Here is a 26,121-nt window from a genome sequence, read left to right on the forward strand (position 1 = left end):
CCTGCAACTGAGGTACATGCCCTTGACCAGAATCAAACCTGGACCCATCAGTCCGAAGGCCAACGCTCTACCCACTGAGCCAAACTGGCTAGAGCTCAGCTATTTCATTTCTTTAGAATATTAATTACATTTTCTACATATCTATTTTGTGTATCTAAAATATGAGGTAAAATATCCAGGGACCCCAGTGTTGAATTCTCTGATCTCTGGCAGCAAGCCCCTTATGCTGCTTGGTTTCCGATGGTTCTGTATTCCTTGTTATTCTAGGTAGTTGTTGAAGAAGAAGGGGTTATAAGGAAAGGAGGAAAGGATGCTGAGTGTTTCCTTGTGCTGTTGCTCCCTCGGTCTCATATCCCAGTACAAGCTAATAGTGGTTATGTTGGTGTGTAGTATATTACAGTGCGACCCAACCAGAGCAAGGTGCTCAAGGGCATGTTCCTGCCATCCTGTTCAGGCTGTGGCACCCCACAGATCCAGCAGGCTGTGGGCATCGTGGGAGCTGTCATCATGCCACACAACATGTACCTGCATTCTGCCTTAGTCAAGGTGAGCAAGGCCTTTATCTCACTGGACTCCAAGATAGGTCATGAGATGTTTTCCTTTAGTTGCAAGGGGCACGCACTTAGTTTACAACTGTTAGAACTTGAAGGAGAAAGGTATTTTCCATGGTTAGACGCTTACAAACCCCACACACCTGGACTCTGTTTTATGACCAGAGATAACTGACCCCACAGAAACTGGAACTAAAGTCGTTCATAAAAGGTCTGAAAGTGCACAAGCCTCTTGTGTTTTAATCTCAGAGTCCTGAGCGGCCTTGAAGAGGTCAGGGGTAAAGAGTCCCACTAACCTTTTACCAGGCAGTCTTACACAATGGTTTTCTGGGGAATTTCAGAGACCTTCATAAGTAAGGTTATGCACTTGTTAGGACACAGCTTGGGTTTTTTTGCTTGTGTGTTTGGTTCTTCCAGCCACAATAACTGAGAGCTCAGTAATCACTTAGCTTCTGTTACCTGTTTGAGGAATGTGTAATGTCATCCAAGGGTCATGAAGTTCTTAGGGAACACGGATGTAAGCGATTCTCACATTTCATCTGGTCAGTTGTTGCCCTCTAAATCTTTCAGTTGTCTCTGAACTCATGAAATATTACAAGGAAACTTGTTCCAAATGGTTTAAAAAAAATGACTACTGCTATTTTCTCTCCAGTCGAGACAGGTAAACCGAGCCAAAAAGCAGGAAGTTCGAGAAGCCAATAAGTACTTTTTCATTGAATCCTGCATTGCTCTCTTTGTTTCCTTCATCATCAATGTTTTCGTCGTCTCGGTCTTTGCCGAAGCATTTTTTGAGAAAACCCACCAGCAGGTGGTGAGTAAGCCAGGGTCCTGAGTGGTGATGAATGTGAGGGTAATGTGAAGGCCGGAATGGGGTAGGAAAATATGACAATGACTTGGATCCATGACAGTAGGTCTGTGGCCTCAATACTGTCCCCTAAGTCACTGCACTAGTCAGCGTGAGCAGCCTGGGGGCTGAAAGCCTACACGCTTTCCCCCTGCTTTTGTCTCAGAAGGGAGATCGCCCCAGACTAAAGATTGCCTAGTGCTATTTTGTTAGTGGCATCACTCTCTTTAGTCTTTTGTTTCCTGTTTATCAACTGCCAGTCTGCTTGCCAGTCCTGCCATTTGGTGATTGAGTACAGGTAGGGAGGAGGCAACAAACAAAACAGTCTGTCCTGGCAACAGTTTCTGTTTGTCATTTTGAATTCTGTCTTCTCAGTTCCTGGTTGCCTATCCAATTCTGATCACCACTTCGCTTCCCACGTATGGGACCTCAGACTCCTGGCTCTGCTTTGACTAAGGACTCCCTGTCCTGGTTGTCCTCTCCTATTTGAAGCCTTCTTAAGGGTCCTCTCTTTCTGTCATTTAAAATGACCCAACAGTGCACACTCTAACTCAGTAAATCTTTTTGATGACATGGGGGTGCAGAAAGATTATGGAGGGCCCTAGCCGGTTTGGCTCAGTGGGTAGAGCATCAGCCTGTGAACTGAAAGGTTCCGGGTTTGATTCCAGTCAAGGGCACATGCCTGAGTTGTGGGCTTGATCCCCAGTAGGGGATGTGCAGGAGCAGCCGATCAATGATTCTTTCTCATCATTGATGATATTTCTATCTCTCCCTCTCCCTTCCTCTCTCTGAAATCAGTAAAAAAAAGATTATGTAGGTAGAGCACAAGTGGTACTTGCCCCCAGTGTCTGCCCCATCACAGCCTGAAGTATCCAGTCTTGCCTCCAGGCTGTGTAGCATAGATGACGTGTGTGTGATCTGTGGGAGAACGCTTCTTCTCTGGCCCGTGCCTTGAAAATAAAAGTTGCTCTGAAACTGCTTTCTCTTCCAGATTGAAGTCTGTAAAAATAGCAGCAGTCCCCATACTGGCCTCATTCCTGATGATAACTCAACACTGGCTGTGGACATCTTCAAAGGGGTAAACCGTCCAGATTCGTGCTCTTTGCCCTGGATCACTATTCTTGGCCAGTAGCTGGTCTTTTCTGTAGGTTCGCTTCAGAGCTGAGCATATCTCCCTGTGGAGAGTCATTTATTTCAGAGGGCCAGATGCTAGGCAACCATTTTGGACTACATAGAAAGAATAAAGGATCAGCTAAAAAAGAGAATTGTTTCAGCAGTTCCCAAACTTGTGCTGATAGTAGAGTGTTCTACCAGATGTTAACTGGTGCAGTTGAAGAAAGTGTACCTAGTAAACTGGTCTTCATTGGGGCTCAGTCCCTTTTATATTGGTTACATTGTGAACCTCCAGGGGTAGAATATGTATGTATGTAGCATTTCCCAAATTTTTTTACCTTTCTTTTCACTCTTATTATCTTCTAAAATAGTGTGTTAAGCAGTATAATTTGGGAAATATAGCGTAGACTTTATTTATTTTATTAGTATTTCAGGTGTAGGTTGAGGATGAAGGCTTTAGGAGCTTGGAGAAGAGAAAGGACTAGGCTAAGGAAAGAAGGACCATCCACAACATTTCGGTTGAAAGCTTTAGAATGAAGTGAGGACTGAGTTGAGCTTCTGGGACAGTGCCCTGCACAGCCCTTGGTTTAGGTGGGTGCATAGGAAAGAAGAGAGACTTGCTGTTTTGGGTATCGTCTAAGTCTAAGCAGTTCCCTAACACACACCTGCTTCTCCCCCACCCCCCCCAGGGTATTGTGCTGGGATGTTACTTCGGGCCTGCTGCACTCTACATCTGGGCCGTGGGGATCCTGGCCGCGGGGCAGAGCTCCACCATGACAGGAACCTATTCTGGCCAGTTTGTCATGGAGGTAGGTGCTGCTCTGACTGGTATTCACTAGAGGAAGGGGAAATTGGCCTTTTGTTACTTATTAATCCCATGCTTTTAAGGTCTTCCTGAATCTCTCCAAAACTTTTTAGTTTCCTGTTCCAGACACTCATCCTGCTCTGTGCTTTCTTCCAGGGATTCCTGAACCTCAGGTGGTCACGCTTTGCCCGAGTGATTCTCACCCGCTCTATTGCCATTATCCCGACTCTGCTGGTTGCTGTCTTCCAAGATGTAGAGCATCTGACTGGGATGAATGACTTCCTCAATGTTCTGCAGAGCTTACAGGTGAGGGAGCATTATGGGCTGCCCTAGGTACCAAGCCTAGTGCCAAGTGCTGGGGACAGTTTAGAGCAGGGATGGGCAAACTTTTTGACTCGAGGGCCACAATGGGTTCTTAAACTGGACCAGAGGGCCGGAACAAAAGCATGGATGGAGTGTTTGTGTGAACTAATATAAATTCAAAGTAAACATCATTACATAAAAGGGTACGGTCTTTTTTTTTTTTAGTTTTATTCATTTCAAACCGGCCATAGTTTGCCCACGGCTGGTTTAGAGGAAGAGAGAGGCATGGTCTTGGTCTCAGTAAATGTGTATGAAATCCCTGGCATCTAAATGGTTTTCAGAAGTGATTTGGTTTTTTTAAAGCCTATTGAATGGGAATTATAAATTATAATTACATATAGGACACAAATTATTATTCATTAAGCCAAGAAAGTATTAAATGACATATAGGACACTGCTAGGTCCTAAGCAGGTTAAGACAAGGCAGAAACAAGTATTTGCAAAGAACCTTATGATCATAATTGATGTTAGGTTAATGACAGCTGTGCAGATTTCAACATAATGCTTGGCATTTGGAATGATAGGAATAATTTTTCATAGGTCAATTGAGGCAGGGTCTGTGTTTCCCTTTCACTAGCAGTGCTACTCTCTGGGGTGACCCAGGGATCCCCAGCAGCCCCATCTGATCTTAGTTTTTTCTTTTCCAGCTTCCCTTTGCTCTCATACCCATCCTCACGTTTACGAGCTTGCGGCCAGTAATGAGTGACTTTGCCAATGGAATGTGAGTGTGCTCCTCTCTGTTCCCCAAAGCTGTGTGGGGGGAGGATATCTTCATTAAGTAGGCCAGTCAAAAACGGAGTCATAGGGGCTGGAGGGGTGGTTGCTAGCACTGCCCCCTCAATCTTTAGCTTAGAAAAAGTGGAAGGGAGAGAGAGAGAAACCAGTGTGAGAGTGTAACATCAATTGGCTGCCTCCTGCTCTCCCCCTACTGGGGATTGAGCCTATAACCCAGGCATCTTTCAGTGCACAGGACGATGCCCAACCAACTGAGACACACTGGCCAGGGCTGAAGTGTTAAGCAACTTAATTCCATGCTAAATACCTGAACAAGAACGGTATAAGCTAATACCTTACATACACAGCTTTAACAGATATGAGAGTAGTTGAAATTACTTGTTGGATCTCTAGGGACACTCATGACTTGTTGCATTTTTAGGGACTTGAATAATAGAGGTTATTTGATAGTACTTTTTCTCTCTCTTTGTCTAATTTTGGCTTATTTAACTAAATCTGGGGTAATTATTTTTAGTTCTTTTTTTTAAAGAGTACTTTTATTAAAGCTGGGGACAGTGAAACAAGGAAGGGCTTAGGATGGAAGAAGCAACAGGAGAGAACCTAGGCGGGGTGGGGTGGCTCTGACTCACTAGAAGTCAGAGAAAAGGGGGCCTTGGAGACAGGTGTAGGGGGTTTGTCTGGGAGGAGCTGCTGCTGCCCCTTGCTCCCCTGGTTGCAAGTCTCTTGGGGTCCCTTAGAGTTAGGGGATGCACACCTGAGGGGGAAGCTGAGGTGGGAGGGAAAGGCGTGGGCATGCTCCCACGAGGGGGAGCACACCTGTTTGAAATGCTTCTTACTCCTGCCCTGTCTGCCCCGCAAGATGCAGCGCCGGCTGTTGTGGACAGGTCGGGCTGCTCACAGTGACGGTGCTGATTCTTTTACAGAGGCTGGAAGGTTGCAGGCGGGATCTTGGTCTTTGTCATCTGCTCTATCAACATGTACTTTGTCGTGATTTATGTCCAGAGTCTTGGGCATATGGTTCTGTATGTGGTGGCTGCTGTGGTCAGTGTGGCTTATCTGAGCTTCGTGTTTTACTTGGTAAGTCCAGTTGGGAGGGGGCAGGGGCATAAGTTAGTCAGCAGTGTGGGGCTGACTAACATCCAGGAAGCACCCAAAGGAGCACCTAGCAATCTGTCTTCAGGTTATTGAGATAATTTACATGAAATTGTTAAGTCAGCTATGGTTAAACTGTACATACACACACACACACACACACACACACACACACATACATACACACTTTTTTGGTTAAACAGTGTTTTTAACCATAAAATTTGGTTCCTAAGAGCTATCATCTTTCTATTCCTGTCACTTCTGTTTAGTTTCCATTCTTAATAATTCCTAACAGGAGAGTGTAGGAACTAAACAAAGAGGATCAGTCTGGAAAGCAGAGAGTGGAACAAAATGGGGTTGGAGACGGAGGCTGTGCGGTGTGATTTCAGAGCTAGGGGGTGGATCATGTGGGTTCACAGCCCTGCTCAGCTCTGCTACTTATTAGCTGTCCAGTAAGGAAATAAATAAAAAGTTACATTCTCACATTGAATTATTTTAGAATTATTAAAAAGTGATGGTTATAAAACCACATAGAAAAGGAATGCAGAATTATGTGTACCCAGATAATAAAAAATATTTCAAAATTCTAGAGTCAGTTATATAAAAATGGTAATACTGATCTTAAGATGATGGGATTATGGATATATTTTTTTCTATATTTTCCAAATCTTCTATAGCATTATTTATATTAATGAAAAATGATTCTAGCAGCAACAACACATCCACCTCCCTGTTCTATGCAGCCTTCTCTGAAACACACAGGGCTGAGGCCCAGGGGCTGCAGAATTTGTGCCGTATCTGCTGGAGAGAATGGTCAAGGAAACTCATTGTGATCTTTGTAACAGTTAACCTAGTCCCCATGCTTGATTGAGAAAAATCACTTTAGTGAATGTTGAAAAACGATGTCCTGAATTGATACATCCCTTTCTTTTGCTCTCAGTAAACTTTAGGCTCACTAAAGTCATGCTGACCCTATATATTCTAGGGACCTACTCTCAGGAAATCCAAGTAACTGAATATGTCCTTGACAGGAATGGTTTTAAAATCTGCTGTAGAAGGTAAGGGAATCCTTCCTTCATGCAGATTGGTCATGAAGGTGCCGCGGTGCCCTCAGGCAGCTGAGACTCTGGAGATTCTGAGGACTGTTTTTAAGGCTAGAATGGGTTACTGCTGTTTAGCTCCAAACCATCGAGCAGCTTCGGAGACTATTCAGTTGTATTAACTGCTGTTTAGCTCCAAACATACACTTCATCGAGCAGCTTCGGAGACTATTCAGTTGTATTAGTCTGTCATCGTGCCCCTCCTCATGAAGAAAAGTGGTCTTTAGGAAACTCCAAGTCCAATGAAAGAAACGAACTGCAGGCACCCAGCAGTAGGAGCAGAGGGAACTCAGCATTGTCACTAGTAGGGAAAAGCCTGGCCGAAGAAGGAGATTCCAGGATGTTTTGAAGGGGCTGTGGGGTTTGGAGAATGACTTGGTGATAGAAGACAGGCAAATGGATGTTTACAGAAGAGAGCAGGTTTGCATCTGAGGAGCCCAGTTTTGAGCAGTCACGGTGGGCAAGAGGGCTCTTCAGAGAGGTTGGTGAGTGTGGCTCTGTTTTCTCTTTCAGATTTGGCAATGTATGATTGCTTTGGGCATGTCCTGCCTGGATTGTGGGCGCACGGTAAGCACCTCTAAAGTCCTGACTGAAGAAGCCACCGATGACTATACTAAGTAGACACTGGGTCAGTCGGTCTGATCCAGGTAGCCATCAGAGCCAGTGTGTTTCTATGGTTTACTGTGTGAACATAGCCAGAAGTATGTGCTGTTGCACAGACTGTGTTTAGGATTCCCCTGTTTGTTGTGAAAGACTCACATATGTATGAGAGATGGATATTTTTCTTCCTGACCTAACCTGGGAACTGGGTCTTTGAAAAGCTGACTGTTTGCTGCTGTCATTTTAACACTAACTCTTGAGATGCTGAAGAGCCAGCTTATTTTATCCCTTTGAGAGATAAATCTCTATGCATGATTCTTAACTAGGCTGTATGTTAAAAAAGAACTGGAAAATGCAGTACATTTCATAACAAAAGTACACAATGGGTATGCAGATTTGTTTATTAAAAGATAATGGATTTTAAAAGGCTGAGAAATACTTATGCATACCCTTTCAATTATTTTAATTATAAAAAGTAAAATCTCAACTAGAGTGGTTTTATCCATATTAAATGTAGAATTGTGAGACCGCCACCTCTATCAGGTTTAGAATTCTTTCAGTTTATTTCTACTTTAAATTTCTCAGTGGAAGTTAAGAGGGGTAAAAAACATAAAGGTGATAAATGGACAAATAGCAAAACTCACCTGTAGGTGGTGGTTACTAATCACCTCGAAAATCACTTAGAAGATTTTCCTCAGAGATTGAACACTTACCAGGATTTTCTGGGGAGTCCTGACTGGAATCACTTTTATGTTAATACACAGCTTTCTTGACACTTACTTTCAAGCACATTTAGTGTAAAACCTTCACCTCCACCTCCAGGAGGGCGGTGATGGAGAAAGACAGTAGCATTTATAAACTGAAGTTCTCATGAGACTTTGGGGTAAGGAGAAAAGACTTGAACGGAGCAGAAGCACCGTCCGTGCATTCCTGAGAGCCGCCTCCTGTCAGCGTCGTCACGTTTCCCTGAGGTGCCCGGACGGCTCGCAGGCAGCCTCGGGGCTGTGGACCTCAGCGATGCACAGCTCTCTCTCAGCAAGTCAGTAGGGTATCACTGTGGTGGCGAAGTTCTCTCTTCAGCCACTCCCTCAGAGGGAACGCTTTTTGAGACCAGATGGTGGAGCTCTGGAGTCAGAGGAAATGGGTCCCTTCAGCATGAAGCTGCTGCTCATCAGCCACTGGCGACATTTTTGCACGTGGAGACCGAGACTGTGTGATTACCTCAGATCAAGTCACATTTGTGTGACGCAGATAAATAAGTCGTTTATAGCTGTTGACGTGGTGAGGACAGTAATGGGAATGGCACCGAAGGACTTCTTACGTGGGAGGTGGGGGGCTTTCCTTCTGGAGGTACGGTGGATTGATGTTCTCTGTTCACTTGAACACTAACAGCGTTACTGCTGATATTTTGCACACAGTCAAAAGTGCAGATTGGATAGATTGTCATAAATAAGTCACTAAGGGTAAACTCCTGTTTCACTGACCATACCTTTCTCTTAGCTGCTCAAGTAATAGAGCACAGTGTCATGAAAGACAAATTTCCCTAACCATTCCTCCTCACATCCATCCTGTTCCTCTGAGAAGATATCGAAGAATGACACCTTAAGTTGCAGTAGGTCTGGCTATAGTAGGTGAGGGCCAAATTGATGAAAAAGTTCTTTGTAAAGACAGTACAGAAACATTTACCTTTGCCCTAAATCTGGGTGGGCCCAGTCAGTCTCAGATTCACAAATATTTAGAAGTCCAGGTAAAAATTGGCAGTTTTCTTTTAAACGTTGTATTTATAACTTGCAATGATGGAAAATTTCTTCCCGATTAAATGGTACTTTATAATACATGTATGGAATATGTCACGGTGTTAAAAACTCCCATGCTGTGTTCCATCTGACCCTCTCAGATAGCGTACTTCACCAGCACTCCGGTTGCAGTGCATGGTGTGCGGACCTTTCATGTTTTCTAGTGCCAGCACATGCAGTGTCTTGGCAGTGTCTCTGTGTGGAATGTTTAGGGCAGTGGTCGGCAAACTCATTAGTCAACAGAGCCAAATATCAATAGTACTTCAAAATAGACTCGCCCAGGCCAAAAACCGACTTCTGCGCATGGGCCACGAAGTTTCAGTCGCACTGTACGCGCGCCCGCACGTGGTATTTTGTAGAAGAGCCACTCTCCAGGGCCAAAAAGCCAGCTCGAGCCACAGTTTGCTGACCACTGGTTTAGGGTATACAGTTGTACTTTATGTCAGTCAGCCCTTGTTCTCCATAAATGTGTCATGAAATGACTGTGCTGCTCCAGCCTACGAGGAATCAACAGGGACGAGGCAGAGCTGTAGTGTGGCTCCTGAGAGGTTGTGCTGGTGCTGTTAGGAGTGGTTACAACTGAGCTTTCAGTGACCATTTAACAATATGTAAACTTGGTTTGTAATTAAAAACATTTTTCTTTTTTCAATTTGGTTTCCTGGGTATTTTTTTAACCTTAAAAATACTTTATTAATAAAGATCTCAAGAACTTTGAAATATTGAAACTTCATCCACCACCTGGAACGACGTATTAAGCCCACTCTGTTCTTAATATAAATGCCTATATAAATGCCTTAATGTAATGGCCTATATAAACGCCATTGAAATAGGCATTTATATTCACTCTGCATTTTGGCAGCCCCAATATAAATGGGAATATTGGCCACATTTAGTGAAAATAAAGACAAGTTCTGGCACAGCAAACTACCTGTCCTGTCACCAAATGCATGACGGGAAAACCTAAGTCAGCATTTCATTTGTCCCAAGAGGGTCACCAGAACTTCATTTTCCCTTTTTCTGTTGCAAGCTTTCCTTTCTTACAAGAGCTAAATACTTAGGTTATGCTGTAGAAGTAATCTGGGAGTTTTGTTCTCTCTGCTGTCCGACTTGATGAATTGCAGACAGCAAACACTAATTTCTGTTTACCCACTTATTCAAATATTTTTGCTATTGCTAAAGGTCACATCATTACTATCCTATATAATAAAAGGCTAATATGCAAATCAACCAAACAGTGGAACTACCTGTCGCTATGATGCACACTGACCACCAGGGGGCAGACAGTCAACACAGAAGCTGCCCCCTCAGTGCACTCCCATAGGGGGAGTGCTGCTTAGCCAGAAGCCAGGCTCACGGCTGGTGAGTGCAGTGGTGGTGGCGGGAGTCTCCCTCTCCTGTCTCCACAGCAGCACCAAGGATGTCTGACTGACAGCTCCTGAACTGTGAGAGTGCATAGGCCAGGCTGAGGGACCCCTTCTTTCCCCCACCCAGTGCACGATTTTCATACACTGGGCCTCTAGTATTTAAATAATAAGAAACTTGTTATTCTGCCTTTCTCTGCTCTAAACTGAACATTTTTCTAACTGTAGTCTTGTTTCACCATTGATATCGGCATTTATATTCTGTATATACTGCCAATAAAAAGTAGGAGCATTTGAAAAGAGAAACTAAAATTATCTTTAAAAAATGAGTGAGCCTGGCCAGTGTGGCTCAGTGGTTGAGCATTGACCCAAGAACCAAGAGGTCACTGGTTTGATTCCTAGTCAGGGCACATGCCTCGGTTTTGGGCTCAATTCCCAGTATGGGGTGTGGAGGAGGCAGCTGATCCATCATGTTTCTCTTTTGATGTTTCTATCTCTATCCCTCTCCCTTGCAAAAATAAAAAATAAAATCAATAAAAACATTAAAAAAAAAGAGTGAGCATTTTGGCAGCCCCAATATAAATGGGAATATTGGCCACATTTAGTGAAAATAAAGACAAGTTCTGGCACAGCGAACTACCTGTCCTGCCACCAGATGCATGACGGGAAAACCTAAGTCAGCATTTCATTTGTCCCAAGAGGGTCACCAGAACTTCATTTTCCCTTTTTCTGTTGCAAGCTTTCCTTTCTTACAAGAGCTAAATACTTAGGTTATGCTGTAGAAGTAATCTGGGAGTTTTGTTCTCTCTGCTGTCCTACCTCATTTAGCTCTCTTCTTAATTTGGGTTTATTTTCAGAACTAAAATCGGATGCATAACAGTCTGAAGATCCTCAGTTGATCCAAGAACCTTTAACATTGCCCTCTAGAACTCTCTGCTCCTTCATTGGGTAGGACTGTGAATTAGAATGTGTCAGCCTCTCTTGACACCTTAGCTTCTGAATGTTTAAAGCCGCTAACACATTACTATGAGCTAATCCTGGTCTAAGCACTCATAATCTCATTTAATTCGTATAAAAAAAGTAATGTTTTTGGCAGGTGTAGAAAATGGGCGGGCCCTCTGTGATCCGACCCCAGCAGTAGCTAAGAACTAATAGTAAGTTTACTCATTTGCATTACTTCTCTGCCCCTGAGAGGATATTTCAGACTATGTGCCATTTAGCCCCATTTCCGATGTCGCAGAGCAATAGGACAAACTTGTCCAGTGAAGAAGTTCTGTACGTGATACACTCTGGGATCATAGGACTAATAATGCAATTCTTGCTTACTGCATAGGAGGCCCGCCACCTTAGCTCATTTGAGAATAGGGTGCAGTGAATTGTCAATATATCTGGCAATCAACGGCTCTTGATTAGGAAACCCTGAGATGTAAAGCCCTAAAGTGAATAAACAAGCTATCCCTGAAGAGCTGCTTTTCTGCCCCAAGGCCAGTGTGACTCAGTATTTCCTAGCCCATTAATTGACACGAGTTTTACCTTGGGCTCCATTTGGACTCCTCTCTAGGCAGTCACCACAAGCCTGTGAGGTATACAGGGCAATTTGTAACGTGTTAAAAGAAATTATGTTTATTGAACACTAACATGAGATGGCATATTATGTACTTGGAATTTGCAAAGATAGGATTTATTTCCATTTTACAAATAAGTAGGATAAGGCTCCGAAAGGCTACCTGACTTGCGCAAGGTCACGGGAAGTGGCAGAGTTGGAGCTTGAACCCACTCCAGTGCCTTTCCAACTATAACAGGAGTATTTTCTTCCTACGGATTTACAGTCTGCATTCTGCATTCATTCACGGGCTGCGAGTGCCAAGGGGCAAGAACATTTCCAAGGCCCTGAGCAGTGACAGCGGGGCTAAGGAGACTCAGTGATTACCCAGCAGTGTATGGAGAAGAGAGAAAACGAGTTAATGCAGCATCACAGATCCCAGCACAAACCGTCTGGATTCAGGTCTCCAGGAGAAGGGTCTGCCATGTGTTCTGAAAGCAGCGAAGTGATTCTGATTTAGACTGACAAACAGTTTGGAACCATAGGTCATTTCCCTCTCTCTCAGCCTATTTGTGTGCTTTGTTTTTTAATGAAAGACTTTGCTCGGGTGCCAAAGGGTAATGGGGCTCCGGATTTAAACCACTTGAAAACTGATTTCTGACACACAGTACTAAAATAGAGAAGCAGCCAGTGTATTTGCCCTTAATATCCTGATCAAAAGCACCCATCCTTAGGCAAAGTATGTTATAAGAACAGTCAAGTGTCAACTGTGCTAAGGACATTTGGCACTACTGCAATCCTTAACTATTTCAGCTCCTAGCTATTTTTTTTTAATACTATAAACTATGTATCGGTAAGCCATTTCTTTTCTGAAATAAAAATGTAGCAGTACTGAAAAAAAAGGCCTATATCGATATGCTATTTATAGATACTTAAGTGAGAGTTTTAATATTTAAATATAAGTCAGTCTAACCCTTTCCATCTTTTTGTCCTTAGTACCACGTGGGATTGACAGTTCAGCCTGAACTCTACCTTCTGAACACCGTGGATGCCGACTCACTTGTGTCTAGATGACTGACAGCCTGCGAAACTGTATAAGAACCATTTTCTCGTAGTCCAAGTGCCCCTTAACATACCTCTGTTAGTTCAGAGGTGAGTTTTGTTCAAATGTTTTGAACAAAATGCAAAGATTTCCTCATGGGAAGACTGTTAAAAGCTGACAGCTGTTAAGTGTAGGTCAGAGACCCGCCCACCTCACAACAATCCTACAACAGCCGGGAGTTAATTGATGGGCCTGTGATGGCCACACACCCCTATGGGCTTGTGTCTTAACTCCTGGAATTTAAAAAAAAGAAAAAAAGAAAAAAGTGTATGTATTTAAGTGGACCTGAACATAACAGTTTGGGTAGAGTTTAAAGGTTATAAAAATAGATTTTTTATATTTTTTAAAAAACACATTGTTCAGACAAATCAGATACCTGTTTTATCTGGATCACAAGTGAGAAAGGAAAGGGAGTAACACTCTTTTTCAGATTGAACTGGTCCAAATGACTTACCTTTTAAAGTGGTGCTTGACTGTGGCCAGTTAAAGTTCATTTCAATTTTAATCAACCAGACCCTTAGTAACTAATGGTACTGGCACATCATTTCTAAAGAAAATATTTCTGACATTTGGCAATCATATTTAATCCTAATTATCAGTATGCTTTATTTTCTTGTTGCTTTTCTTGAATTTTTTTTCAGAAGTATGATGGTATTTTCCAAAGAGCTTAATACCTAGTAACAAGATCCAGAAACCATACTTTAAAAAAAAAATGATTTGAGAGAGAGAGAGAAAAAAGCATCGTTCGGTTGCCTTTGCACCCACCCCAACTGGGGATTGAACCTGCAACCTGGGTATGTGCCCTGACTGGAAATTGAACCCACTACCTCTTGGTCTACAGGACAGTGCTCCAATCAACTGAGCCACACTGGCCAGGGCCAGAAACCGTACTTTAACCAATGATCATTTTTCCATGCTGTATTATGTAATGCAGCCCATTCTAACATTCAAGGTTTAGGTATGAAAATAAGAACCTACTATTTAACTTTGCAAGTCCCAACAAGATAATGGAGGTATTCGTTTTCTTTCTAAAAGTTGTATAGCCCCACCATGTCTTTTCTTCCCACTTTTGCCATTAACAGTCCAACATCATTTCTAGGTCCAAAGCTTATTTCTAGGAGTGGCTTATATTTCTAATGTTGAATCTCCTAGGGAATGCTAAGCATTTTATTTCAATATATTTATACCAAGTAGTAATATGAGACTAGAACTAGACTGGCACTTGGAAGATTAGTGCATATGTCACACACTGCCGGCCCATGTGTGGCTTATAGATTTTTTGACCCCTCTTCCTAACCAGGATTGTTTTCCTTAAAAATTTTTATAATAAAAGTGTAATATTTAAAAATGGAAAGTTTTTGCATGATTATCTGTAAAATCGGAAGGTTTTCCACACTGGGCTCACATTCCTGCCTGGGAGTGCAGTTGGCTGGGTCTGAATGGCAGCTATTCATATATATATGTTTTTATCGACTTTAGTGAGAGGGAGGGAGAGGGAAGGAGGGAGAGAGGGAAAGAAACATCTATCAGCTGCCTTCTGCACGACCCCTACTGGGGATCAAATGGGCAACATTTAAAAAATATATTTTTATTCATTTCAGAGAGGAAGGGAGGGAGAGAGAGAGAGAAAAATCAATGATGAGAGAGAATCATTAATAGGCTGCCTCCTGCATGCCCCACACTGGGGATTCAGCCCACAACCCAGGCATGTGGCCAGACCAGGAATCGAACTGTGACCTCCTGGTTCATAGGTCGATGCTCAACCACTGAGCAACACTGGCTGGGGAAAACTGGCAACATTTTTAAAAATATATTTTTATTTTATTGATTTTTTACAGAGAGGAAGAGAGAGGGATTGAGAGTTAGAAACATCGATGAGAGAGAAACACTGATCAGCCGCCTCCTGCACACTCCCCACTGGGGATGTGCCCGCAACCAAGGTACATGCCCTTGACTGGAATCGAACCTGGGACCCTTGAGTCCGCAGGCCGACGCTCTATCCACTGAGCCAAACCATTTAGGGCATGGCAACATTTTTGATGCATAGGACGACACAACTGAGCCAAGGCACAGCTATCCATATTTTATTTTTTGTTAATCCTCACCTGAGGATATATTTTCCATTGATTTTTAGAGAGAGTGGAAGGGAAGGAAAGGGAGAGAGAGAGAGACAGAGACATCGATTGGTTGCCTCCCACACACACCCAATTGTGGGGATCAAACCTGCAAGCCCAGGTACATCCCCTTGACTGGGAATCAAACCCGAGACAACTCCGTGTGCTAGCCAGTGCTCTAACCACTGCGAACACCGGCCATGAGGGCTATTCATTTTAATGGGATATGCTTCAGGGTGGATACACCCCTTCGCTCATTTCCTTCCAGCCCCAAAGGCATTGAGTTTGTAAACCCTGCAGCCTTTGTGTGACTTTGAGCATCATTTTCTTCCTTCAACATAAAAGTTAAATTTCTGACTTCTCTTATTTTAAAACTTAGTACCTTTCAATAAGACTTTTAAAAAATCTGAATAATTGCCTATCTTCATTTATAGTGATTTGGCCATCTAAGATGGTATTTTAAAAACCCCTCATTTCTACTTCAGGGACCCTTACAACTTCTGATAAGAGCAGCAGCCTTGTAACCCAAGTTAGAGTCCTTCCGATTTTAAAAATGAAACTGAATTAACATCAATTAGCAACTTTCACTTTAAAAATAGACTTTTAAAATGAGTTTCACTGTTTTGGTTTCTTTATGCACAGATAGCAACTCAAAACAATTGGTTGCATTTTCTTTCCTCCTTGGACAATTTCATTTCCCAGTAGAAACATTCCAAGAGGATGTTTGGGAAAAGAAAAGAAAAGCCAAAAAAAATTTTTTGTTGTTGTTTTGCAACTCATAAAATGACGAGGTAGTTGGTTAAACAGAGATTATATCCTTGGAGGGTTTCTGTAGCTCTTCTTCATTCTTTAACTGTATATTATTACTGGGAACAGACTAGAGTTCATAAAAACCTATAAAAGTTACCCTTCAGGTCCTATGACTCCTGTAATTAGAAAATTTGATAATAAAGCAAACGGAATCATGTTAAAACCAGTTGAAGAGATTGATGTCTAAAGGGTGAGTCTTGGGTAAACATTTTTGCTAAGTTAAGAACATTTAATCATTCTCTAGTTTATGATTTAAAAGTCTGGATTTCTATATTATGTGCGTATACAGATAATATATTTAATTGGAAGAATTGCCTATGTGTACACTCACTCAGTCCCTGGGGTTTAAGTCAGTTTGTAAAATGATGCTCTGGCATTGTATGCCCAGAATGACAGAAAAATGCAATTAAAAACAGTAGGTCCTCGGGTTACGTCGGAGATCGGTTCCTACGGCTCGACATAACTCGATTTTCGCCGTAAGTCGGAACCCACCCACATAAGCACCTGTGTCACTCACTGTGTATAACACATTACTGCTGTGCATGTGTCATGGAGCACATACACAGTAATGAAGTGAAACAGTAAAAAAAATTTAAAGATAACAATTCCTGATCTTTACTTGTGGTAAGTAAATAATAAAAACATAAAGCACATATGTACATACGTCGAAATGACGGAACTTTTTTTTAAATAAATAAATGGGAGATGGTGACGTAACCACGAAACAATGTACGTCGAGTCCAATGTAACCCGAGGACTGTCTGTAGTGGCTACAGAGCAGCTGCTGCCCCATAACTGTGTGTCACTCAATACAAAAGGCATTCATAAGTGAGGCAGTAAGGTTTCAGTAGCCAATGAAAATACCCTTCTCAAGTGTAAATATTATGACTTTAAGCCACCAAAGCTTTGCCCCAGAAGTATTGTGCAAATTCAGGTGCTGTATATTATCTATTCATAGGGTCTTCCTGCACTGGCCCTCCCTCTTTACCCAAGCTTATGTGGTAAATCAGAATCCTGCATACTTTTCTCCATGTGTGATAACATCATTGGTGAGTTCTCATGCATGGCTACTCTAATAAATAAATACTTTGCATTGCTTTTTTCAAGCAATAAATATATTACTTTAATTCTCTCAGTAAGATTAATTTTGGAACCTTCTGGGTTTTGTGGGGGAAAAAACATTTCTAATTAAACACTTCAGTTCATCTTTTTTTTATATAAATATACTTTTATTGATTTCAGAGAGGAAGGGAGAGGGAGAAAGAGATAGAAACATCAATGATGAGAGAGAATCATTGATTGGCTGCCTCCTGCACGCCCCCCACTGGGGAGCGAGCCCACAACCCGGGAATCTGCCTGGACTGGGCATCAAACAGTGACCTCCTGGTTCATAGGTCGCTCAACCACTGAGCCATGCCCGCTGAGCTAATCTATTTTTAATGCTGAGTATTTATTGAGAGAGTGGAATCTTTCCAGTAGCCTTATCTTTTCATTGTGCAATCAACATGAAAAGTAACCTTTCTTAAAAGAGGGTCTTTGCAGCATGGCATTCTGTGCCAGCTGTCTTCAAATTTCCTGACCTTCATGGAACATATTAGATGTAGTTGCTGGAATATTTTCTTCAATGGAATAAAGTAGTTGAATTCTTTCCTTGCCTGTTTTCCAATGAGGACAGTGTTGACCAAAATGTGTATTTGTTGGTGGCACTAAAAGAGCTTCATGATAGATACAAATGACAACTTTTAAAATAATTACTTGTCCCAATAGGGAAAAGTGTATATAATACACAGAACAGTGGACTAATACCTAGAATGCAGACATCCCTACATTTTCAGATATCCCTACATTTCACTTCCTCAGATACTAGACTTCACCTTCCTGTCAGAATAACCCTCCAGTACAGGAAACAGCAAGGAAGAGGAAATCACCACAAAGAATGTCTTACATTCTGTTTTTCTTTTTTAAAATATATTTTTCTTGATTTCAGAGAGGGAGAGAGATAGAAACATCAATGATGAGAGAATCATTGACTGCCTCCTGCTTGCCCCCTATTGGGGATCGAGCCCACAACCTGGGCATGTGCCCTTCACCAGACTTGAACCCGAGACCCTTCAGTCCGCAGGTCGACACTCTATCCACTGAACCAAACCAGCTAGGGCCTTTAAAAAAATATATTGTTTTTATTGATTTCAGAGAAGATGGAAGAGGGAGAGAAAGAGAGAGAGAAACATCAATGATGAGAGAGAATCAATGATCAGCTGCCTCCTGCATGCCCCCTACTGGAGATCAAGCCTGCAATTCTGGCATGTGCCCTTGACCGGGAATCCAACCATGACCTCCTGATTCATAGGTGATGCTCAACCACTAAGCAACTCCAGCCAGGCTTACAGTGCATTCTTGATTTTATTTCAGTGAATCTCTTTAAAAAAAAAATTTTTTTATTGGTTTTAAGAGAGGAAGGGTTAGGGAGAGAGATAAAAACATCATTGGTGAGAGAGAATCATTGATTGGCTACTGCCCTTATGCCCCCACACTGGGGATCGAGCCCACAACCTGGTCTGTGGACTCCGTGTCCTGACCATGCCCTGACCGGAATCGAACCGAGACCTCCTGGTTCATAGATCAACACTCAACCACTGAACCATGCCGGTCAGGCTGTTTCTTTTCTCTTCCAGGCTTGGAGTCTTAGGGAGTAAATCTGAGTCATGACAGTTATGAGTTCAACACAGTCTAATAAACCTTTTGAGAACCCTAGGGCAGTTACAGAGGACTTTGAGGCCAGAGACTATTTAAAGTGTAATGCCTACTTTGGTTTCTTGTGTTTTCTACAGTGTCATACGAGGTTAGCAATAGCATGTCTGGACTAAATCCTTTCATCCCTGCAATATTACCATCTGGGGGAAAAGGAACATTTTTTTTTAGCAATTTACTGTCATACTCTTAGAAATACTTTCAAGAAATATAAAAATGAGTACACAGATATATCCATGTTGAACATTTATGTTTGTGGTAGAATAGTGAAGTTTCTGTATAAGGGTGAGGTGCACAGTGGTGAACCAAATTTAAATAACATGACCATTCTCTTCTGATGTAATTGTTGCCCATTCTAAAAGTGAGTTTATGAAAGCCTTAATTATTTGGGGAGAATTAAGCAATGTATAGATTGTCACATTTGATATGGATATAGAAAATTTCTGTAGCCACTATGTATAGCTGACTCCTAATTTTAAGGTTGGTTTGTCATAAGATAGATTATTTTCTGTCACTAACAACAAAATAAAAAAAAATCTAAGTCAGAAAATCATGCTCTAGGTCAGGGGTGGGCAAACTTTTTGACTCGAGGGCCACAATGGGTTCTCAAACTGGACCGGAGGGCCGGAACAAAAGCATGGATGGAGTGTTTATGTGAACTAATATAAATTCAAAGTAAACATCATTACATAAAAGGGTACGGTCTTTTTTTTTTTTCAGTTTTATTCATTTCAAACAGGCTCGATCCGGCCCGCGGGCTGTAGTTTGCCCACGGCTGCTCTAGGTTCTGAAAGACATCACCAAGGATATTTTTGCGTTGACTATGATTATTGCTTTGGAAGTCGACTTCTTAAACAATTGAGACTTACTATATCAGGCTGTGAAAACTCTAATACTTCTGCAGTACAATTTGCTACATATTGAAAATTCATTCCTCATAATAGTTTTCAGAAGGCTTCTTGTATTTTTTGTATGCAGCTTCATTTTTTGGACACATTGAAGAATCGAGGTCTAATGTAATCCTTATACATAGAATAGAGAACACCTAGAAACAGAAAGATGTATATCAATAGAGCATCCATGGGAACAAACACTGAATTTCTCCCACCTGCATTTTTTCAAAGCTAGCCCACAATTTAAAACAAACAAATCAACAAACAACACTTTCCATCTTACAAAGTTTTGGCTTGGATTATACAAGTAGCTCCAGAAAACACACACACACACACACAAAACTAAGAGCCATTTGAGATTAGTATAAGTCTGGATTTAGGATGTTATGCCACCCTAAAGTTTGAATTTTAAAATATTGGTGAAAGTGAAAATATCTGGCTAGGTATTAAGATTAAAAATAATGGGCACCTCAATTTAGCAAACATCTATTCAGTGTCTGCTTTGCTCAGTATCTCAAGGAAAACAAAGGTGAATAGATCTAATCTCTGCTTCTGGGGATTTACAGTCTAATGGGTGAACTAGCTATGAGTTTAAGCAGATGAGATAGGTGTGTATCTCCCATAATATGAGGTCCTCGGGTCATGCAGAAAGGCTGAAGTAGGAAAAGGGTGAGGAACAGAGTAGATGCTCCAGTGAATTCCAGGGATGTCAGCAGATGTTTATACCCAAAGCAAGTTAAGGAGTCAGATTTAAACTACAACTCATCCCCGCTCTTGTCCATAGCAATATCAAGGCATCACCTATCTCGTAGATTGTCTAAACTAAATCCTTTGCTGCAGTTTCCTTCCCCTTTCTTTCTGACCCTGCTTGTTAATATCTTTAAAGAGTGCACAGAAGATAAAGGGTCAGGAGGTTAGTTTTTATCTCAACATGATAGCTAGGTGAGGCAGGTGTCTGCACAGTTTTCTAAAGAAATAGTATGATAGCTATCATCTCTCTATATATAAAAAGCCAGCGACTGTAACGGCCATAATTACCATAACAACCGGTCGCTATGACGCCCACTGTGGCCAGCGAACTGGCCCAATCAGGGGGTGGGGCTGGCCGGCCAACCTCTCACCCCCTTCCTGCTGCCAGCCTGCCCCTGATTGGACTCTCTCACCCTGATCAAGAATGGGGTGGCTCGCCAAACGCCCCCTTTCTTCCTCACCATCAGCCAGCCCACCATGATAGGCCCACAGCCCCTCCCCCCGGCTGGCCTCTCCCTGATCACATCCCCCCACCCCAATAGGGGGACCCAGCTCCACCCCAGATCAGCCTTCCCCCCCAATCAGGGTCAGGGCCAACTGGCCAACCACTTATGGCCCCTCCCTCAGGCTGCTGGCCCCCAATCGGCACCCCTACCTCATTTGGGGGTGGGGCTGGCCAACACACTGCCCACAGTCCCTCCCCTTGGTCGGCCTGCCGTCCAATCACCCGAGGCCCCTTCCCCAAGCTGGCCTGGCCCTGTTTGGGCCCCTGATCAGGGTGGGACTGCTGGCCAACCTCCCACTATCTCCTCTCGACAGGCCCAGTCCCAATCCGCCCTGATGAATTCATGCACTGGGCCTCTAGTAGATGCATAGAACTCAAGACAAATATTTTTAAATTGAATTATTGTGGTATCGATGGAAATAACATGCTTAGATTCAGAGAGAATTATAAGACATTTCATTTCCCTGTGCTGCTGCTGCTTCTAATTCTTCCTTCTCTCTCTCTGGCTTAAAACAACAGAAATACGTTGTCTCACGATTCTGGAGACTGGCAGTCTGAAGTCAGGGTATCAGCAGACCTGTTACTTTCTGAAGGACATGAGGGAGAATCTACTCCACGCCTCTCCTGGCTTCTGACAGTGGCTGTGTTCTGTGGCTTGTTGATACGCACTCCAATCTCTGCCTCCATCGTTACAGGGCATTCTCTCCCTGTCTGTTCCCTGTGCTTCTTAGACAGAATTCTTACCTCTTGCCTTCCTCTTGGATGTTGGTGTTCCCTGCAGTTCTGATCTCAACTCTTTTCACACCTGTTGCTTCACTGGTAAGCAAGTTAGATTTCTCTTCTGAGTGTGAGGTCCCATGTATATTCAATGTACTGTATGTGCTATTTCTACATTTCATTGGAGAGTGGTCTCCAAACTTAAATAGTGCATAAGTAAAGAGTTGAGCATGCCCCTCAAGATGCACATTTGTTTATAAACAGTATACTAGTAAATGTCCCATGATCAGCCTATATATTGGTAAAGTTTTTATTTTTAAGATAAAAATATTTTCTTCCCATATCCCCATGGATCTCCTTATATATCTCATAGGGTATGAGTACTCTAATTTGGAAACACCTGTCATAGGCACTCAGTCACTATAATATAAAATTAAGAGTTCAGGCTCTGGAGTAGCTTTCCCATGTGATTGTAAACAAGTAACTTATTCTCTCTAAACCTCAGTTTCCTTATTTGTAAAATGGAATAATAACAGTACCTACCTCAAAGAGTATTGTTTAATAAAGACTGGTTTTTGTTCAAAATTCCTGGTATAAATCTAAAATCCTTGGAATTTCCCAAGTAACAGGATTGCCTTCGTTATTCATGAGCTCCTTGGAGTATACTTTAATTTATGCTAATTAAGTGACTCATGATGGGCTCCTAGATAGATTCAAGATGTGGCTAGTCAGACCAACCATGTGACCACAGGGTTCTTAGACCACCAGGGAGAGGAGTGGGACTGGAGATTGAGCTCAGTCACGTGGCCAGCGATTCAATCAACCATCCTATATAATAAAGAGCTAATATGCTAATTGACCAAACAGCAGAACGGCCATCTGGACGACCTTCTGGACGAAGCTGGGGATGTGAGGGCTGAGCCCCTTGCACGAATTTTATGCATCGGGCCTCTAGTGCCTATATAATGAAGCCCCCAATAAAAGCTCTTCACACTGAAGTTCAGTGGAGTTCCTTGATTGATAAACACATTGATACTCTGGGAGTGTGACAAGCCCTGATCCCACAGGGAGAGAGCACAGAAGCTTTGAGCTTTCGATCCTCCCACACCTTACCCTATTGGCTGGTCCTGATTTGTATACTTTATAGTGAAATTACATTTGTAAGGCGATCCATTCCTATGGTGCAACATAATGCCATTTTCACCGTAAGTCGGAACCCACCTACATAAGCACCTGCGTCACTCACATGGAGCACATACACAGCAGTAATGAAGTGAAACAGTAAAAAAAGTTTGAAAGAAAGATAACAATTCCTGACCTTTACTTGTGGTAAATAAATAATAAAAACATAAAGCACATATGTACATATGTCGAAATGATGGAACTCTTTTTTTTTTAATAAATAAATGGGAGATGGTGATGTAACCAAAAAACGACGTACATCAAGTCCGATGTAACCTGAGGACTGTCTGTATACTGCTTTCCGGAATTCTGTAAGTTGTTTTAGTAAAATAAACCTGAGGGAGTCTTGGGGACCCCTGAATTTGTAGCCAGTTTATCAGAAGTGCAGATGCCCTGGGGACCCCCAAAGGCTGGTGTCTGAAGTAAGGGCAGTATTTTTGGGAACTAGCCCTTAAACCTCTGGCATCTGATCTGAGTTCCAGGTAGTGAGCATCACTATTGAATTGTATTGCAGCATACCAGGTGGTGTCAAAGTAGGTATTATTGAAGATTAAATGAGAGAACAATATATAAAGCAGAGTGGCTTGCACATCATAAGCAGTCATTAGGTGTTATTATTGTTTTGTCCAATATGCACCCATCCTCCCACCAAACTGGTTCCTTCTTTGCTCTTTATATTAATCAAAGGCAACCCTTACTTCTGGTTGCTCAATCCAGAAACCTAGGATCGTCTTTGATTCCTCTTTCCTTTCTTTCTCCAATCACTTTGTTGCTGAGTCCTCAGTATTTCTAGAAGCCATCTCCTATTTCCACTGCACTTAATTCAGATCCAACTCATCATCCGACTTCACTGTCTTTACTTCCTCCGGTCCATTGCAAATCATCTCTAATCATTTTCCTCAACATTTTTTTTTTCATGTTGAAATATACAAACACAGAAAGCAGTATATACAGCTTAAGTGACCAGATTAACAAGTAGTTGTAGAGTGAACACCTGTAATTATGGGTCAAGAAATAGAATATTGACACAGAACCTAGAGACAGAACCTAGCGAGAGAACATGGCAAAAGATCCTGGACAGAACCTGGCTATAGAACATGGCTGGAGAACCTAGACAGAACCTGGCTGAAGAACCTGGCCACAGAACCTGGCAACCGAACCTGGCTGGAGAACCTAGCGAGAGAACCTACACAGAACCAAACCAGAACTTGGCTGGAGATCCTGGCTAGAACCAGGCGAGAGAACCCAACCATGCTGATCAATTGAATGCTGCCTCCGTGTCATTCCTTCTTCGCCGACTCCGTCCACACCTTTGGGACCCCCTGGACTTGCTGGGGTTGGACCCGGCAGGGGAGGGCCTGCAGTCACAAGGTGTATGAGCGCATACAAGCAGAGAAACTTCAGCACAGGGACAGAGAAAGCACATAGAAACAGGGAAAGTTTAGGTCCGTTGGGGGGCAAGAACAATTTGAGGGAATCAATCAGGTGAGGACACAGGTGGACATAGAGGAGGCTTATAGCAAATATATACCCCTGGACTACAAGGCTTCAACGGGCAGGCAAGCCCACCATTGGGTTCTCCTCCCTTTGCGGGGAGTCTGAATCTGCTTGTAATAAATTTTCCACACTTTTGCTTAAAAAAAAACACAATATTGAAGCCTCCCAGGTCTCCCTTTCTGACCATACTCTTTTCCACAGGTAGCCACTGCTCTGAGGTTTACGATATGGTTTCCTTCCTTGTCTTTACAGTGGGACTGTGTATCTAGTGGCCCTGAACAAACAGTTCCATATTGCCTCTTTCTGATCTTTCTATAAAGCAGGCATCTTTCTGTCCAAGTTACTCCGCTGTGTTTAAACTCCTTACTGGCTCGCTTCATCGTGTTACTCCCCATCTCAACCATAAAAATCTGTTGGGGGTTGGTTTTATATAGATTGAACTAAGCTTTCGCTATATTTTCCAGAGTTCCCTTGCCTGCATAGTTGTGGGTTAGTTTGGCTCATGCGACCTTGAGGCATGAAGGTGAACGCTGAAGCAGCAGCTGCCATGTCCGGTTTACACTTGGAGGGCTCGGTGCAGGGCACCAGGTGCAGTTGCTCGTCCGCTGGCTCCCCTCTCTGTTGTTGGGCAGCAGGCCCACGGTGCCTTCAGCTCACTTGGACCTCCTCCCGGGTTATCCGGCCCCTAGGCCAGGGGTGGATGAGCTCCCTGAGAGAGGTGCCGCTTCTCCCACAGCTCACACCCGGGTCAGGGCTGGAGTCAGTAAGAGATGGACTCGAGTTCCCCTCTGCCTTGGCGGGCTCCAGTTCATCCTTACAGATTCCAGTTTATTTTGCCTTCCCAACCACTGCCTCGGTAACCTCAGGCCCCAGCATCAGAAACACAAGCAACAAGCCTAACATGGACTGTTTAACCAGCTCCCAAATTTGCTTAAGATCATATCTCTATAATAAATCCCTTTTTATATATCATCTCTAATAGTTTTCCTTCTCTGACTGAACCTTGATTGAAACAGAATTTGGTATCAGAAGCTTCCAGAGAGACATAACCATGAGGATAGTTCTTTGTGTTGGTTCCAGGTTATCTGGAATTGGTTCTCTGGGCTGAGTAGACTTACAGGTATTAATGGTCATTTCTTACAGTGGTAAAGAGGATGTTAGCATACATTAGCAGAAGATTTTGTGAAATTATTGCCTGTAGATACCCTTAATCAGATGCCTATAAAAAGCACGGCATTTTCTGATCAAGTGTTTACTTCCATACAGCACTTGGTGGAAGCGGGAGTATAATACGGTTGGTACTTGTAAGTGTGCCGGACAACGTGGGAAAACAAAATGGTGGGCCCAGGGCTTTTAATTCCTAGCTCCTGGTCCTGTGAGGGACCTGAAGGCTGCATGACTTCCAGGAAAGAATTCCTTTCCTTTCATGCCCGGTTGCCCTCGAGGCATTTTCGGAGATTCTGAGCAGCAGCCACAGTCTCTTTCTGCTGGAAGGCACTGCCACAGCACGTTTTTGCTCATCTTGTGGCCCAGCTCCTGATACATAAGCAAGAGCTTCACAATGATATAGTCAGTCCAAACCCCTGTAAGTCCCTTATTATATATTACTGCTAGCCGTTCTGCTTCTCTCATCAAACACTGATTCGCCTACACACCCAGCCCTAAGTTCCAGTGCCATTGCTCTTTCCTCTGCCTGGTGAATCCCTCATCTCCTCCTCTGTCTAGTGAATTCCTCATCTCCTCCTCTGCCTGGTGAATCCCTCATCTCCTCCTCTGCCTGGTGAATCCCTCATCTCCTCCTCTGCCTGGTGAATCCCTCATCTCCTCCTCTGCCTGGTGAATCCCTCATCTCCTCCTCTGCCTGGTGAATTCCTCATCTCCTCCTCTGCCTCGTGCA

General features: G+C 42.9%; 2 protein-coding genes across 8 annotated transcripts in view; one reads left to right on the forward strand and one right to left on the reverse strand.

Annotated features, from left to right (window-relative positions):
* SLC11A2 (solute carrier family 11 (proton-coupled divalent metal ion transporter), member 2) overlaps window positions 1-22,411 on the forward strand; it is a 45,633-nt gene extending 23,222 nt beyond the window's left edge. For 5 of the 7 annotated variants that reach the window (XM_015559632.1, XM_006757083.2, XM_015559634.1 and 2 more), the window contains 9 exons: window positions 391-546; window positions 1,204-1,362; window positions 2,387-2,473; window positions 3,198-3,317; window positions 3,470-3,619; window positions 4,324-4,397; window positions 5,335-5,488; window positions 7,117-7,170; window positions 12,900-13,734. In XM_015559632.1, coding sequence (XP_015415118.1) covers window positions 391-546; window positions 1,204-1,362; window positions 2,387-2,473; window positions 3,198-3,317; window positions 3,470-3,619; window positions 4,324-4,397; window positions 5,335-5,488; window positions 7,117-7,170; window positions 12,900-12,977 — 1,032 coding nt within the window. In that variant the 3' untranslated portion in view covers window positions 12,978-13,734. Of the gene's footprint in view, window positions 1-390; window positions 547-1,203; window positions 1,363-2,386; window positions 2,474-3,197; window positions 3,318-3,469; window positions 3,620-4,323; window positions 4,398-5,334; window positions 5,489-7,116; window positions 7,171-12,899; window positions 13,735-16,887; window positions 16,979-21,347 lie in introns of those variants that run through there. The other 2 variants (XR_001512755.1, XR_001512756.1) reach the window with 2 other exon arrangements.
* HIGD1C (HIG1 hypoxia inducible domain family member 1C) overlaps window positions 19,430-26,121 on the reverse strand; it is a 15,991-nt gene continuing 9,299 nt past the window's right edge. The window contains exon 3 of the mRNA XM_015559635.1: window positions 19,430-19,725. Coding sequence (XP_015415121.1) covers window positions 19,661-19,725 — 65 coding nt within the window. The 3' untranslated portion in view covers window positions 19,430-19,660. The remainder of the gene's footprint in view (window positions 19,726-26,121) is intronic.

Source organism: Myotis davidii, unplaced genomic scaffold, assembly GCF_000327345.1.
Source record: "Myotis davidii unplaced genomic scaffold, ASM32734v1 scaffold233, whole genome shotgun sequence".
Lineage (NCBI taxonomy): Eukaryota > Metazoa > Chordata > Mammalia > Chiroptera > Vespertilionidae > Myotis > Myotis davidii.